Source organism: Embiotoca jacksoni, unplaced genomic scaffold, assembly GCF_022577435.1.
Source record: "Embiotoca jacksoni isolate LCO1_2020_lvr unplaced genomic scaffold, fEmbJac1.0.p SCAF_20, whole genome shotgun sequence".
In the NCBI taxonomy this organism is placed as follows: domain Eukaryota; kingdom Metazoa; phylum Chordata; class Actinopteri; family Embiotocidae; genus Embiotoca; species Embiotoca jacksoni.
In genome coordinates this window covers 5595014-5612019 of record NW_027185341.1, presented here as the reverse complement: position 1 = coordinate 5612019, position 17006 = coordinate 5595014, and the positions used below count along the sequence as shown (strand labels likewise).

The 17006-nt window shown below is 44.1% G+C and overlaps 3 protein-coding genes and 1 long non-coding RNA gene across 6 annotated transcripts in view; 1 reads left to right on the top strand and 3 right to left on the bottom strand.

The window, feature by feature from the left end:
* Nucleotides 1-1801, bottom strand: part of mpp2b (MAGUK p55 scaffold protein 2b) — a 41477-nt gene extending 39676 nt beyond the window's left edge. Inside the window, exon 1 of one of the 2 annotated variants that reach the window (XM_069155890.1) lies at nucleotides 1520-1801. The gene's annotated coding sequence lies outside the window, so the exon portion shown is untranslated. Of the gene's footprint in view, nucleotides 1-1407; nucleotides 1457-1519 lie in introns of those variants that run through there. The other variant, XM_069155892.1, reaches the window with a different exon arrangement.
* A 71-nt stretch (nucleotides 1802-1872) lies between these two features.
* LOC138202131 (uncharacterized) lies at nucleotides 1873-15367 on the top strand. The gene is made up of 3 exons (XR_011178630.1): nucleotides 1873-1959; nucleotides 8604-8742; nucleotides 14833-15367. It is a non-coding gene; the product is annotated as an uncharacterized lncRNA (long non-coding RNA).
* On the bottom strand, nucleotides 2029-4595 carry pyyb (peptide YYb). Its single transcript, XM_069155895.1, is given in 5 exon segments — nucleotides 2029-2297; nucleotides 2908-2969; nucleotides 2971-2989; nucleotides 4128-4359; nucleotides 4563-4595. Coding segments are annotated over 4 exon segments (294 nt in total). The 5' UTR covers nucleotides 4316-4359; nucleotides 4563-4595; the 3' UTR covers nucleotides 2029-2272.
* tut1 (terminal uridylyl transferase 1, U6 snRNA-specific) lies at nucleotides 10942-16980 on the bottom strand. Of its 2 annotated transcripts, XM_069155887.1 has the most exons (10): nucleotides 16755-16980; nucleotides 16170-16360; nucleotides 15830-16036; nucleotides 15361-15475; nucleotides 15143-15270; nucleotides 14804-15030; nucleotides 14621-14730; nucleotides 13673-13795; nucleotides 13026-13118; nucleotides 10942-12422 (listed from the first exon to the last, which is right to left on the bottom strand). In XM_069155887.1, exons 1-10 carry the CDS (start codon nucleotides 16828-16830, stop codon nucleotides 11290-11292), a joined length of 2403 nt encoding a protein of 800 aa, XP_069011988.1. In that variant the 5' UTR covers nucleotides 16831-16980; the 3' UTR covers nucleotides 10942-11289. The 2 variants fall into 2 exon arrangements, with proteins under 2 accessions (XP_069011988.1, XP_069011989.1); XM_069155888.1 differs by lacking the exon at nucleotides 13673-13795.
* Nucleotides 16981-17006: the final 26 nt, after the last annotated feature.

Here is a 17006-nt window from a genome sequence, read left to right as displayed (position 1 = left end):
AAGTCATGCTTTACTGTAACAGACCTTCAATCTTCTGTACAAACCACAAACAGCACAGCGTGTACTTCACGTTGCTCTGCAGGTATCTGCTACCCGAAGACTCGCAAACACGACCGTGCATCTCTTATCACCACTGAAAACACCTGGACCATTCAAATACTTCATCTGCAGTATAATGACCTCACCTCAAAGTGCCGATTCAACCATTTCTGCCACACAAGACAATAAGAAATTTAAAATCTTATCCGACCTATGGGAATTCAATTATATCGGTGTCACCACCAATCCAAAGGCATTTCATATTTTCTTATTCTGAGCGCAAATTGTTGAAGAACAACAACTAATGTCAGCCATTGGATCTTAAAGAGAAAAAAAAAACAATTATTAAGCCAATTTTGAAGGTGATAATATGCTAAGAAATATGGCAGAATGTATGAAACTAGAAAGACAACAACATGCTCTTAAAAGCAAACTGAGATTAGCAAATATTTAAGGTCTAGGTATATTGGAAATATTCTCCTGAATGAAGAACTGGGTCATGCTGTAACTATAAATATCACAAAATATTAAAAGCAGGTTTTTGTTAATTATTAAATATTATTCTTTTTATTTTGGGAGGGTATATTTGAGTCTCTGTTTTTCTTTCAGAGCTGTAAGTGTAATATGTTGTCTGTTTTTTGTTCGTTTTGTCTCTTTTTTCTTGAAATTGACATCAATATTGATAATTACACTCGTTTAATTTAATGTAGTTATCATGTTTATCATTGGCATATATCATACATGTAGTCACCGGGAATAAAGGCCGGGAAAATACTGTAGACCTATTCTTTAAATATTTCTACATGTCATGCACATCAGGAGGCGACCTGCCCTCCTGTTGGTCCCCGCGCGCTCAAACATCTGTGCACATCCTCGAATGTGTGGACATGCGCAGTGACAACGAACAGGTGCATGACGTCCACTCGTCTTTTTTTATTTTTTATTATTATAATTATTTTTTTTTTTTACCAACATTGATTACATTTCAACACCAAATTGTAACAACAGACGACAATTATTCCGAGTCGGGTTGTCATAGAGACCGCAGCGTATTTACTTGTCACCTGACTGTTGCACAGGTTCAAATAGACCGAGGGTAATTAGGCTGGTTCATAATTGCTCGTGGACAGAGGCTGAGGCAAAAAAAATAAATTTAAAAAAAATAAGGCGCACGAGCTCGCGGTGGAGGTAGCGCTCTCGCGCTGAACGTGCGTCGCCTCGAGCTCCACGAGGCTCAGCAATAAGTGAATTGAAGGGTAATTCAAAAGGGTGACGCGCGTGACACGTGAAATTAAGCACATTTTAATGAATTAATATCTGACCGCGGCAGCAGCCACCCCCCCGGCTTGTGGAGAAGGTGGGACTTACGTTTGCGTTGAAACGGCGTTAATGCTGTCCACCGACGTAAACTAAAAAAAAAAAAAAAAAAAAAAAAAAAAACACCACGTCCGTGAAAAACGGGAAAGGTTCAGGAGCTCACCTGCTCGGTCACCTTTATCCAGACGTCTCCCCGGTCTGAGGACGCAGCAAGGGGGTCTGAGCTATCGACACCGGTTCGCCTCGCAGCGTTCCTCCGATGCGGTCACTTTTCAGCACACCGGGAGCCGCCAGCTACCCACACGAACCGCTATCTTTAACGACACCTTCCCCAAAGCGGCTCGCTCGCTGTTCCGAGCAGCTCCATTGATTGAAAGCCAAGTTGGCTGCCGTAATGCGCGCCGATGCCGTCGCGCGAGGGGTGTCCGGGCGGTAAACAAACGAGTCTTTTGTTGTTCGTCGTCGCCCTGCGTGAAGTTGAATGAGGCTGTCAAGCTGCCCGACGATACGAACCCCGTGCAGGAGCAGCAAACGAGCCAGGCTAATTTACCAAATGGACGTTTCCCGGGGATATGGTGACATCTGGTGGCAACGGAGGTGTAGGTACAGTTGGCTTTATTTACGATGGAAGACAATAACAAAAGCCCAAGTGTGTCTATGTAATACTTTTATTACAGTCAGATCTTTATCGTAAATTGATTGATGTCGATACAAATTATTTACATCTTTGAACAAATACGTTGTAAGCGACTGAAAGTCAGACAAATACAAAGAGAGAGAGAGATTTGCATGCACATTAAATAATTACATATATAGGGTCACAAAGTCCAGTGCAGGTTGTCTGTTGAGAATGGTTTTGATTGTTGTGTTAATCGAAGCGTCAGGAAATGTGTGGAAGGGTTAACGTTGGGCTGATTTACCACGGATCAACGTAGTCCTGGCTGTAAGAAAAGAGATGAAATCAGTTTATTTACATGACATTATATCTCAACGTGTGATGAACAATAGCTCCGACAGACTATCAGCTCTGGTGTCAAAATAGAAGATAAGAAGCTTATTAATACTCAGTTAAAAAACAATTACAGGGCTCGAGAGACACAGCAAGAACTGAAGCTGTATATAATTCGATAATAAATGAGAACAATATTAGCAGGGCTGTGTATATTTAATTAATTTTAGGTCATTAAAGTGCGTGTTCCCCCTTTATATATAAGGACCTCTTAAATTTTGAAAATCAGTGGCGACCATGAGTGTGACCCATCTGACCCTTCCTCCTCCTCCTCCTCCTCCTCCTCATTGTGGTAATGGGGCATTTATTGAATATTGGATATTGGCCAGTGAACCTGCAACGTCATCAGGGTTTCTTTGCACTTATTATGTATTCCTTTGCTCAGTTATTTCAGGGACTTTTTCACCTTGAAAATGTGTCTCCAATTTTGGGCACACAACACACCGTCAGTTATCATATTTAGCATAAAATCACAGCTAGATTTTCAGATATTTTTTAGGCCTATAGAGATGATACTGCGCGTATGCTCGTGTTTCTCTCACCGTGATTCAGAGTCCGGGCTTGAATCTCCACCAAACAGCAGCCATGCCACCGCCTGCTCGGGGGGTTGATCTCTTCCCGTACCTGGAGAAAATCAAACACCACGAATGTAATGATATTTAATATTAGTCACGTGATAATGCCGTACGGAGTCAGCATTTCACAAGTGCTCTGGTGTGAACCCTTCGGCCTCGCTATGAATTTCAAATAAGGGTAATTTCTTCCAAGAATCACGGAGGCAGGTCAGCAGCATACAGCCTGTCGAGTCTTGTGTTTCTCTTCTCAATCTCTGCAGCACAATCACCAGTCAGATGTGCAATTATCAGAGCTTAAAGGAGGATTTTCAAGTTCACCGCCCAGCTTTAAGGCAAAAGCACAAATCTCCATTGACTCTTATCTTTTGAAGTCTTTACTAAAAATCAATGTCTGGCCACTGAACAGTAAAACTGCCTTTGTTTTGAGGGCATGAGGGGCTGCACCGTATATTACACAGTCCTTTGAGAGCAATGACAGATCCAGCCTGTTTAATTACAGAGGAGGGTTTATATAAAGACTACAGCTTCCACCACAGAAACAGTAACACACAGAAACAGGAATCCCCCACCATGTAAGTACAACATATCCTGTCACGATTCAGTCTTGATTTTCACCCGGCGAGAAATATAAGGAAATGATAAGGCATGTCTGATGTTCCACTATGTGTATTACAAGATTCGGGGGGCACCTCCAGTCTCCTGCCTCATTATTTCCTCTTCTAAGAAGCGTGGGAATATATTGTAACAAGACTCTGGACTCTTAACCTGCTTCTGGAAACTCCTGATTTAAGGTGTTAAAGACGCCTTATGTGAGAGAAGGAGGGCAATCTTGTCCTTAAATCTGAGATTTTCAACCCTCACATAGACACAAGGAAAGGGGACCGCCTGTCTACCCTAACAAGGCATGAAAAGATAACAAATCACTGCAAGCTGTTCAGCATTTATTCGCCCTTCTTGTTCAGTTTTTCTACATGACACATTAGCTGATTTAAGAGTTGATTAAACTCACAAACCCGACAGGGCTCCGAGGAGAGACCGTTACGCAAACCATGATGGATGAGCACCCTAGGAATTCGTTTTTTTCCTGCATTTCCTTGATTATTTTCTCAACTAAAATAGCCTCAATAAAGTGAAGGACAAGTAAATGTCTGCGTTTAAATTGAGTTTCGTGAACCTCCCCGACTCACCTCTGTCTGGTGATGAGGTTGACATAATGCCTGACCGCCGAGTGGTATTTGGCCCACTCCTCCGGTGAAGCGTTGCCCCCGGGGCTCTCCGGTTTGGGGGGGTAGGCGTCCGCGAAAGTGCTCAAACACACCAGCAGGCAAACGACGAGCGCTGCGAGCATCATCCACGATCTGAGCACGTTGGCCATCTGAGGAGTTGATTTGCCTTCGTCGATTTCCCTTTGTAGATTAACTTTTAATGAAGCCAAAATATAATTTCATGATGTTTCTGTTTCACTTAAATTATACACAAAATGCACTCAAAGTATTCCCCAAATGATATGACAATATGTTCACTGAGATAAAATTGCACATAAATGAACCAACAGGCAAATAAAAAAAACAACATATAGGGGTTACAAATTCAAGATGCAATACAAAAGTAAGAGAACTTACTGTTTGACTTGCCTCCTGTTGTTGTCACCTCGGTGGTGCTCCTGTCTTGTTTCTCTCCTCTCAGTCCACAGGATTATATAGTGTGGATGGATACCTGATGCGCACCGAGTGACAGTTAACCACACCCCTCGCTTCAGCAGCTGCGTGCAAAGTAATTAAAAGCTGGTGGACACTTAAAGTTCACAGATTCTGGCATGAGGTTTTTGACTTTCATCCTGAAGTTTATTTGGAACGGAAATAAAACTGATTTCACATTTTTCGGGCTTAAGTTTTAATTTGTGTCTCGTGGATGTTTACTGTGGTGAATTGCGTAGCTCTAAATGAATGAGTTATTGAGTAATTGAACCAGCTGTTATTATTTTTAAAAAAAAACTGGGGAAAAAAAGTGTGGATTTTTTTTTTTAATGTCGTTTCAACACGACGAACACCCCCCCACCACACACACACACACACACACACACACACACACGTACCCGCTTCCTCGCCACTTTAAAGGCAGCTGTCCTCAGCCCAGAAAGCCGACATTACACGTCTCTCATCTACCTTTCAAATGCCTCGCACTCTTCATGCTTGTAGGACTTCAGAAAGTACAATACGCCGGCAATCAGAAAATAATACAGCAGGCCCTTCATGCTTGAAATAATGACCTGCGCAGCACTTTAAAGAAACCAGTGCATCACAACAATACAGAGAGAGACGGAGATGACTGGCCTTGCTTTCCAGTTTAACAGCGGGGAGCACATATGACAGATATTACAGTCCACAGAACACTTGTCATATATAATCAGAATATTTAAACATGGCACACTACATTTTTCAAAACACAGACATGCTTTGATTTAAGATTTTGGGGAGTCCGATTTTATTTCTTTAAAGAATAAAGGCGGGCACTCATCACTCCAGCATGTATTATTCAAATGGTGATGAAGCCTTTAGTATGGCCTGGAGGTGGAGGTCATAGGCCGCGCTGGCCACAGATCAATGCTATTTTGTCTCACAGTCACATGAAAATAGCAGCAGCCGTCTGCTTCAGGGAAAATCATTTTCAGGGCAGTTATTCTCCAGTGATTAAATTAAATGATTCAGCGAGGTGTTGGTGGATCAAACATCACAATTATTTACCCCGTACCTGTTTCAAAATCAAATCCCCACAGAGGTTTTGGGGGGGGGTGGACGTGGACGTGGACCGATGACGCTCATATGACATGAGCACCGGCACAAAGACGTTGTGTACACAGATACCTTTCAGGTATGAAGTGCTGAGACTCACTCTAATGTAATTGGTCACATTTATGACCGCCGCAGCAGCTCCTGTTTATCTTGGATCTTCACGGTCTACTGTTCTGTTCATGACGCCTGAAGGCACCATTTACTCAACAGTGCCACTGCAATCTCTTTTCAGTGTGTGCGTGCATGTTGAGGGTGTGTGTACAGAGATGTGTGGATGATTTTATGTCATATCAAAAGGAACCATATATATTTGTGCACTTTTTATCGTTTAACTAGGAAATGGGGGGGGGGGGGGTATTATTTCATTCATCATATGTAATCTGTTCACTGCCTCTACAATCGAAGTACGATGGGAGTGAGTTTTAATATTGATACTTTAGAAACTCTGTTCTGCCATGAATGAAGGGGATAACTCCAACTCCATGTCAAGTTTACCGTTAAAGGGATAGTTTGAAATTTTGGGAAAGATGGTGATTTATAGCTGTTCTTTGAAGGAAAATTGTTATGTACTGCAATGTATTAATATAATCTACAACTTACTGCTCATTCATTGAGTGATTTCATAAGGGAGCCAGAAGGGACTGTGGAGATTGTAACGCTTTCAGTGGAAAATTGAATTTGTTCACAGTTTGCATGTTTGTGTGATAGCAAGGAGGACGAGTAATGTGGTTGTTTTTAATCAGGAAGCCACAATAATTAACTTTTGTATTTTAATGAATCAACCCCTCGGTGTCTTTGGTTCAAGATGGTAAAGAGTGAAATTATTCAAATCTGTATTTCAGAATGAGAAAAACTCGATATACTCGCGTAATATCGGCGTTTGGGGCCCTGCTAGCTGCAATTTTACTCCGCACTTGAGAAAACTGCAAATTATACATAGAAATACAATTACGAATTATAAAAGTGCGAAAAACAAACAAAGTGAGAAACACGACGGAGAGATTCAACAAAGATTTCTCGCCTAGATTGAACAAAGGAAGTTGAATTGTATGGTATGAATTCAGCCACGAGGCTACCAAGACAAGGTCAATGTCAAGAGAGTGCTTTCATATCATGTTGGAAGATACAGGAAGAGAACAATACTGCCCAACTAGAGAATATACAGGGGGGGAAAAAAAAAAAAAAAAGCCTTCGTGATATTTTAAAGGCATATTGTATAAATCGATGAAACTGTCAAGGTGCCATCGACCAGAAGAGCTTGCTATACGTGCGTGTTGTTCAACTGGGATCCCAAGGGAAGCGATGACAACACCTCTCATGCTGTTTATAGAGTCGTAAAAAACAACGGTTTTCCCTTTGTCTGTCCCTAAGCCCTTGTCAAAAACACAACCTGATTCAGGCATAAATCCCAGCTGACAGCCTCCACCGAGCTGTGGACAAAAAAAACCAAGCAATTAAAGTGTATATGACAACGCCACAAAGGCTGTAAGTGGGTTGCGGTATTACAACATTGATTGCGCTGATCATTTCGGAGAAATTATTGTACAATAATTCAAAGTGATACTGAGGGACAATTAGTGCAGTGCAGTTTTTATACTCAGTGATGTTCAATTCAATGCAAAATAGTCAAAATGTAATCTAAATTGGAAAATGATGGCTTTTAACAAGTTGATAGGTTGGGAGGGGGGCGGTTAGCTAAAAGTGATTGCATTATGAATAAATGGTCTCCCATAGAGGGAAGCTGATATTTGTCCTCTTCCTGGTGATCACCCATTTCCCCCCCCAGCTGACGGTGGCTACCGTGAACATTCAGTTAATTCTACTGCAGTAATCAACCTCTGTATTTTCTCTCCGACCCATAAAAGCCAATGGCAAGAAACAACCATATCTACAAGACAAACTCATTAGCTTTCTCCAGTGTTTGCAGGTAAACACTAAGAATGTCGCAGCCCCCCCCCCCCCCCCCCCCCCCCCCCCCGATAACAGACAGGGCAGGCAGTTTAAGTTTTCACGGTCCAGTAAACCCCAGCTAATGCACTCCTGAAGAGTAGTTCGGGCCCCTGCATAGGGGAGAAGTATTTGAGCTGCCCATAAAGGCCGAGATAATAGGACCGGTGGGATTCCAATGATTTTCAAAACTTTTTTCTCCCATCTATTCACTTTTACCAACTTTTTCTAGCGTTGCCGGTGCCAGAGATGACTTTGTTAGGAAAGATATGTTGTTAAAACACTTTGTTAGCAGGTCCCAATGTCGGAAATCTGCAGGCATCTACGTGTACTCTCCAGATTTAACTGTAAAAGCTTTTCTCCTGCACCCCCGTCTTCACTTTAGGTAGTAAAACCACCTGCATATCCATTTGCATCGCACATGCCGTGTAGTCCAAATAGGACGATTACGCACACACACATGCACAAAAGTCCATTCTGGTGTAAGAGCAATCTCCCAGGAGAAAGTCTGCCTCCTTCCTGCCATCACAGACAGAAAGGGGGAAATGATTATGCACTTTTATTTAGCCTTATCTCCAGAGTGGGGGCGCCACTAATATGAACAAAGTGCTTTTCAGGCAGCCGGGTCTGTTTGCGCAGCTCAAGAGACAAAACGGGGGGTTGGTTGCTGCCCACTACCACAGTGTGGTAATTCATGAGCACAAGTGGCTCTAAAAGAGGCCGCCGAGGGTCGGTCAGAGGCACCGTTGACGAGGAGCGACCAAACACGTGTCCTTCATGTTGCACACTTTTCTGACAGTAGCATTAACAGATAAGCTTCTTCATGTCTCATGTCAGTCCTAAACAATGAGCACACAAGTCAAGGCTTCTAATTTGCTTTTGAAAACAACGATGGCTCACGTGATCCCCTTTCCTCCCCCCCAGAGGATCGACGCTACTCCGCCAACAGCAGCATCACTTCAACCGTTCGTCTTTTTTTTTTTTTGGAAAGCAGAGCTGACCAATGACAGCGATATCCCAACAACTGATGTGTTCGTGAGCGAGCCGGCGGCGGCAGCCTCAGGTAACTCAGATGGATGACGACACGGGGGTGAGAGGTCTCGGGAGAGGTTGATGATTTAACACAGATCATGGTCTCAATTTCTGAATTAAGGAAGTCAATGAGTTATAGATTTAAAAAAAACAAAACCTGTTGATTACGGAGGGCAAGGGGATAAAATACTGACTACAACAGAGCATTAGACATACAATCAGTCTTGAGGGCCGTTTCCTAGATATGACAGAAATGTACACACGACAAACAATATGGCGTCATACTAGATGTGACTCACAACAGATTGTAAACAACTGATAATGCCCACAGCTGTAGAGATTTCAGGTCTCTCGGGGATTTCTTCCCAATGGACACCAATTACACCAAACATGGGAGAATCTAAATAAAGAATGGGCTTCACAGTCTAACGAAGCCAGGGCACGTACAAATAGATACCAGAGTCAATTCTTGGAGTAATTACAAGCAAATGAGCTCCCTGTAACCGGTTGGTCATCAATAACTAATGAAACAATCTCATTGACATCCATGACTGCCTATGTTGCCGTCTATTTTATTTTATTTATTTTTTTTTACAAAGACTTCACAACAGATTGCTTTTCTTGGTGAAGGGAAACCTGAAGAAAATGGCTCGTATGAGTCTTATCGGAGTCACTGCTAACGGCTGGTTTTCTTGTTTTTGGCCGAGAGCAAAGACACTTACCGTTTTGAAATCAATCACTTCTAATTCTCTGGCTTAGAGGTGTGTGTGTGTGTGTGTGTGTGTGTGAGCGGTCGTATATCAGGAGCACTTTTGAAAACAAAGGGAGGGTGGTGCTGGGGAGGCCTAGAGTGTCAGTGAAAGATGGCGGCTGATGTTTCAAGTCATGCGCCATCAAAAACACAAATACAGTCGGGTGTTTCAGACAAGAAAAACGCAAAACAAAAAGAAACGAGACAAACAGCGAGCATCTCTCGTCAGGCTGTGCAGCAGCGCTGTGAGCCAACTCCTCATGCGAGCATGCTAACATGTTCAAAAATGTTGCTCAGGTATGTTTGCCATCTGTTCAGCACGTTAGCAAGCTGACGTTTTCTAATAAGCAATACAGCTAGGGCTGATGGGAAGGGTGCGTTATCAGGGTCATAGTAAGTATAAATACGGGTGTATACATGTGCTCAGAGGTGGGGGACATGGGACCCTGTGAACGTATGATCTTTGGATAATAGGACCCATTGTCATGTTCCCCCATTATGGCCTAAAGGCCTATAAATCCAGCATACACACGACCCTGGGAACAGGAGGGGATCTGAAAGGGGATGTCATCACTTTTGCAAGGTTATTTAGTCACAAACCAAAGTATTACAAATGGTGAAATGTTGACCAGACGATAGCAGATGAAAGGTTTACCAGCTGTTGTAACTCGGGGGGGTTGGGGGGGGGAACCAGATTTCATGGTCGTCCTTCCAATTAGCCGTTGAAATATTTTCCCTTCGGTAGTTTCGGAACATCTTGCCAAAGGAGTGCAACTGACAAATTGACAACCTTACATCATCGCGTGTTGTCGTGAACGATATTTCATTCAAAACCACAAATGTAAAAGCTCGAGGAGGAGCTAGAAGTCATCAGTCGTCTCTAGAACACTTCCAAACAATCCAATAAATAGTTGAGATATCTCGGCCTGAATCTTATATTAAAAAAATAAACAAGCTTTAAAAAGACTACCTTTAGTATATGGGCTTTTTTTTTTTCCGTATTACTTCCAAAGAATATATTGTGAACAACAAACATCCAATCAGCAACGTGAACCCGTGTCAGATTACCACGCTGCATGTCATCTTAAAGCGCTTTATCATCACAGCCGTCACCATACTCCACAGCTTTATCTAACCAGCTGGTCATCTGTATTTCCCTTTAAAAGTGAGATGAATGATGTTAATCAGCACACCGGAGCTCTGTGCATCCCTCAGCTCCAGCTTGTCTTGCTGTAATAAAGCAGTCTGCCTGCCTGAGTAATTACTCTCATCTGTCTCAGTCGTCTGAGCGAAGACCTGACTGGAGAAAAGCTCGGCTCAACATCCTCTTTCTGGTCAACGGCAAAACAAGTGGAATCAAAAGCGCAGACCCCCATGGTTAAACGACAATTCCTGACTTTTTGATGTAAAAGTAACGCTTTAATTTAAATGGACTTGATTCTTGAAGGCCCAAAAAATTGTTACATATGGTCCTGGAAGTGTTTTGCGAAAGCTTTTATTCGTTTGAAAACGCCATCAGATCCCAACGAAGGCGAACTCTAAAGTTTCATCATTTAAGAGGATTATTGGAAACAGAAATGTTCTAAAACAAAAGACATCTCTCTCCAACTTAAAAGCAGGCTTAATCAGAACATCTTATTACGAAACACCAAAGAACGCAGAGGTACAAACATACAGTATAAATGAGAACAATTACAAACTGGACATCCATATTTACAATTGAATAAGAGACGGCTGGTTAATTTAAGCCGCAGTACTGGCTCTTTATGTTCGACTCTCAAGGGTTCACTTTTGGAGAAGTAATGGCATCTCTCATCCAAAGAGATGTTAAGCACTGTCCACTTCTTTCTCCAACAATGTCTCGACCATCTTGGGTAAGAAAGCTTCCAGGAAATGAAAGAAGTCTTGAAAGATTCCCGTCTCGTCGCTGGTTGGCTCCAACTTGAGCACAGCCTTCGTGCTTTCTGTCCCACCCACCATCTGGGGCTGAACCCTGAACTCCACGGGGACCTTGAGCGCCTGCTCTTTTTCAGTGATGTAAGCGGTGACCTGGGACTCCAGCTCCGTGCAGCTACCCTCTGGCATCGAGTCCGTATCTTTGATCAGCTCCCTTCTCACTTTTCTCCTGCCGGCCCACACCATGTGCTTCTGCACACAGATCCAGTGAGGGACTTCGGACTTTCCCCTGTTTGCCATTCTTGGCTTTTTGCTTCGAGGCGACACAGAAGCATCGCTGTCGGAAGACATCGGCCTCTTTGCACCGGCGACAGCCGCACCTGAAGGGCTGGTTTCATTCGGAAACTCAACACTGTCAAAACTGTCGCTTGCTGACGATCGGAGGGAAGCTGATGGAGTTTCTATTTCCTCCGCAGCAACAGCTGAATCCTCCCCGAATACGGCGTCGGTGGAGGGAGCGAGGTCACACTTGAGAACAGTTTTCAACACTCCCTCCACAGCGGAGCAAACCTTCTGGAACCACAGCGGCCGGAAATCATCTCCAGCAGCTTGCAGCTGATTACGCAGCACTTTGGGGAGCGATGCCGATTTGAAGGGGATGCTGATGGTCAGCTGCTCCGTTTTGGTATGCCGGACTTCCCCGTGTGGGGTAAATAAGCGCACCAGCCCCCATGACTTCCCCTTGGTGGATTTGCGCTGGTACTGCAGGCTGCGGCAGTACTTCTCAGCCTCCTGGCACTCCTTCTGGAAACTGCGCTGAGAGCGTTCGTTCAGGTTTCCAGCTACGTTGTGGGAGAGCTCAAAAGGGTCCAAGAGGTTTAGGGGGCCCAGTTTGGGACTGTGGTGATGGGCCTTGGTAGGTTGTTCCTCTTGCATCAACTCCTCTTCTATTTTCTGACTGAGAAAATCTGTGATCGGGAGTGCCCGTCCCTCCCGAAGAGATATGACGCTGCTGGCAAAATCAAAGTTGGCGTAGAAGGTGAAGAAGCCAGCGAGCAGGGTGCCTGCGTACAGGAAACACACACACCCGTGATGTGATGGTGACACGGCATTTAAGAACGTTAAGATGAAGTCACATCTAAGATTCAAGAAGGAGCTGGATTACAAGCAATGATGTCACAGGAAGTCTCGACCCAATAAACGCAATTCTCTTACTTGGAGAAAATGACACATGCCATAGCTTATCGGTACAATTTCTAATATGATAACAAAACCTCGTATTGTGTCTAATCTCACAGCGCTACACGTTTTACTGGCGCCTCGTAGTAAGTGTTCTTCTCCTTTTGTCATTTATCGGCAGTTGGCAAACAGCTTTTTGGTGCATTACCGCCACCTGCTGGCAGGAGTAACATTACTACCAGTAAAGAGTCGAGGCAAATACGACAAGATGATAGTCTCAAACTATTCCATCCTAGTTTCTATCTGAAAAATTCACAAATCACGACCCATCTCTATTTTGTTGCGATATATTGTTCTCGCATTAATAATAAAATATATTTCGAATATCGTCACCGCAGAGATACCCAGAAATATCTTTGATATTATCTTAGGACCGTATCACCCAGCCTTACAATACATTTTCCGTTTTCTTTTTTTGAATTACTTACAGAGGTCCTGCGTGTTCTTGCAGGGGGGCACAGCAATGGGCTGACTGGGGAAGGTGCAGTTCCAGCCTTCAAGGACGCACTCCTCCTCCTCACCTGCCGGGAGGTTATTATCAAAGGTTGACAAACGGCGTGTAATTGAAGTCGCGGCAAAAAAAAAAAGGCAAATTAAAATCATGGAAATCTGAAAATAATTTCAATGTCTTTAATATTGTCAATCCTTACAAGAAAAAGTGAAATATGTGGAACATTAAAATATAGACCAACTAAAATCCCCGACTAATGTTCATTTTGCTGTAAAAAATTACAAGCGGTCCAGTCTTGTTGGAGGAGGAATGAACTGTCCGAGTTTCTCCGCAGAAGAAAAATAATAACCCGAGTGTATGTATATTTTTGATCCTGTGTTCATTTCAGAAAAACAAAAATGAAACTGTGTGCACCAAACCTTTTTTTTTTTTTTTTTCTTATTATTAACGATGTATGTTTTACACTCATTCTGTCCCAGAAAAAGGACAGTTCAAAGAAATCAGTGAGAGCTCAATATTGACGTGATGTTCCTCGACACGACGAGTGTAAAACTTGCAAGTAGGTTCAGTGTACAATAATGTTCCTGTGAGGCCTTTTGAACAAAGGAGCGATGCAGCACTTACAGGCCATGCGTTTGAGCTGCTCCACCGTGGGCAGGACGGGAGGCTCGCAGTTTTGCATGAAGAAGATGATCAGCAGTGTCAGAGCGTAGTTGTTGAGAAGAGGACCGGCGCCGCTGGGATTGCCTGCACGGCACAACGCCAGCGTGGCCGGGGATCGTGATGAGAACATGTCCTTGCGGTTGAATATTTACGATACGATCAACAGTGAAAAGATCTTTGTAACGGTATGAAAGGCATTTCGGAGCGTGGGGTTGGCGATACAAAAATGATTTCCCCGTTCACCTGTTTGCTTACGAGCGAGGATGGACGGAGACTCCCGTAACCTGAATGTCGCTGCGGTTAACGTGGTGATTGGATGGATGTATTGTAAACCGCAGCACTGCTTCAGGCATCGATTCATATGCTGCAGTTGCGAAGCGATGTCTTTGATAGAGGACGTTGGAAAGCGCATTTATGAAACGCAATCATTTCCTCTGTCATTATTTGTGGTTTTTTTTGTTGGCACTACGCGTTTGTAATTTAGAATTACGACAGCGACCTTACGTGCCGCTGATCTCGCCGTGCTCCGCTCATCGCTCTGCACAGAGTGCCTTGATGAAAGCTGCAGTTCAAAGGGAACGGGGAAGATGCAGGCCAGACGTAAAGGTAATTAGTGCGTTCTCCAAAGAAGAACTCTGATTAGGGTTTTATTCTCTACCGGGAGACATCGCCTGCCTCAAAAAGCAGCTGCGCGTTTTCCGTCTTGATTTGCACATAACAGGGTGGTAAAAGACATCGCAAATCAGTGCGTTCAGATATCAGTGTGATCGTAAAGAGGAAAAGTGAAGATCTACTGACGTCTGTTGACCGAAAAAAAAATAATGAAACGACGACCTGGATGCACAGGCAACTAAAACACACAAAATTCCATGTTCAAAAACGCATCTATTTGAAGTGACTGCATCCTACCGGCAAGCTGCTTCTGCTTGGCCCAGTAGCGGACGGTGTACACCAGAGGCCTCAGTCTGTCCTCCATCCCCGAACACAGCTGGAGGAAGCGGGTGTTCCTTACCGCGAGTCTGGTGAGAGATGCACACGGGATGAGAGAAAACCAAACAGTAATCGAAGATATCCTGAAAGTCCTCCGCTGACCTGTTGTTAACGGTGATGTCCCCCTGCAGGTTCAGCTCGCGGTGATGGAACTTGACTACAGGGAGACGAGCGCTGGTGACCACGTGGACTTTGTGCACGCTGGGGACGCAGCGTTTGAGTATCGTTGCCACGAGCTCCAGAACCTCAGCTGGAGACGCAGTGGACAGGTCAATGTCAGACAGGATGGAGTCTTCAGAGCGGCCATCGTCTGACATCCCTTCTCCTGCCTGGAGAGAGAGAGGTAATTAGAAAAGGAGGTATAAAATGCGCCTCATTTTTGCTGAACATTGAGGTCAAAAGCCACCACTTCCTGTGTGTGTGTGTGTACAAATATCAGACCTGTTCTGAGGTGGACTTGGCACGGGCCTGGAACACTTGGGTGTTTTCTAGGTCAAGGAACAGGTCGAGGTCACAGGAGTGGATGCCGAACTTGTTCACAGATGAACCAAATGGCAGAATCTGGCTGTCTGCAACCCGTCCAAACGCAGCGTCAAATACGAGACAACCTTTTACACTGTAATCGTTATGAAAGACACGCGTCAACTTTCGGAGGTCACCTGGAAAAAACTCGACGAAAACCTCTTGCAGGAGTTGAACCAGCAACCCTCGGGCCTTGTTTTCGTTTTCTCCCAGCTGAAATCGCTCAACAATGAAGTGCATCTGCGCCTCCACCTGGAGGAGAAAAAAAAAAAAAAAGGACACGAGAGCTCTTTTGTTTGCGAGACACCTGAATAACAACGATGTTAAACTATGCTCGTTTATTCTCGTCGACAAAGATAACAAACGTGCGTATTAGAAACAAGCTCATCGATTCTACTGTTTGACGTTTGTCAGTGCATAAAGTTTATCTGGTTTTTAACACAAATGTCCAAAACTGCTTGCATGTAAAGAACAAGTCACGGTATGATAAAAAAAATAAATAAAATAAACTGTAGTTTGGACCTAAACTGACACTTAAGACTCTGAAGGCTCCATTAGCAGCCCTACAACCAAGTCGGTCTGCCATATCTATAAGAGGATGCTTACAGACACCAGCTGACACAGCTCAGGTTTGAGCCGGTCAAACACTTGTTGGAGGTTCTGCGGGTCGTTCTTCTTCTTGGGAATCAACTTGAACTCCTTCTTCTCCCGAGGTTTAACGCGCAGCTTCAGGCCTTTAAGCTGGTGCTCGGCACGGGACAGAGCTGCTTGTATGCTCTCGCTCTCGCTGAACAGCACGATGGCATACAGACCCTGTGAGGGCGGAGAAAACACACGGCTTGTCAGACCACCAGCCACTTCCCCGGACGTCCCGGCACGTTCCGACGCCGTACTCGGGAAATCGCTTCACGGTAAGCGATACGTCACCCGTGTGCGGCCGTCCGACCTTGTCTTTGTCCATGATAACCTCGGCGACAGCCCCGAACTGCTGGAAGTACTCCACGACGTCAGACTGAGAGACGTCCGGCTTGATGCCGCTGACGAACACACTGTGCGCCTCCTGGGTCTTCCTGGTGTCTCTCACGGTGCTCAGAGTCTGATGCTTCCGCCCTTTCACATGCTGATCCAAGCTGGGCACTGCAAAACATCAAAACAATATGAGCAACCACAACAAATGATATGACCTACCGTAGTTTTTTGGAGAATAACACATCTAATTACAGCCGTCAAATACAATACGTAGTAGATATTTGGCTGTAAAGTTACGAATAAAAATGGCAAATGAACTGAGTGTACATGGCAGACGGTGGGAAATATTCATGGTATTAAGGTTATGGAACAACATCCAGTTTTCAGTTTCACTCTCTGTAGAAAGGTTGTAGCTGTTCCCTGATCAGTTTAGTTAGTTGTCTGGATTTGTATTTTCCTACCACGGTGCTGTTGGTTTACCCGCCTGGGAGAAAAAAAAAAAAAAAAAAAAAAGGGACTTCAGCAGACTTGCATGTGGCTGAAGTTAGCCAACGTTACTTACTGTTCGGTAGGTGGACGTTGCACAGGGTGCAGTGAAAACCTCTCGGCGTCGTCTTTATGTCACGGTCTGACGACATGGTGGCAAAAACAAAACAAAATTTAAAAAAAAGTTAAGTAGAACTCCACACAAATGAAAATAAGCGTTCGAGCAGTCGGGAAATTTGGATTCCGACCGTCCTCCATGCGCTTCTCAAATCTCCTTCCCGCGTTAGGTCTATGGTTGTTTTCGAGTCCGTCTCCATAATGTGTCCGG

Coding starts and splice junctions, on each gene's coding strand:
- tut1 (XM_069155887.1), bottom strand. CDS start 16,830: ATGTCGTCAGACCGTGACATAAAGACGACGCCGAGAGGTTTTCACTGC. Junction 13,119..13,672: donor GCAGCTCAAACGCATGGCCT/GTAAGTGCTGCA, acceptor ACCTCCCGGCAG/GTGAGGAGGAGGAGTGCGTC. Junction 12,423..13,025: donor CAAGAACACGCAGGACCTCT/GTAAGTAATTCA, acceptor TCCTGTACGCAG/GCACCCTGCTCGCTGGCTTC.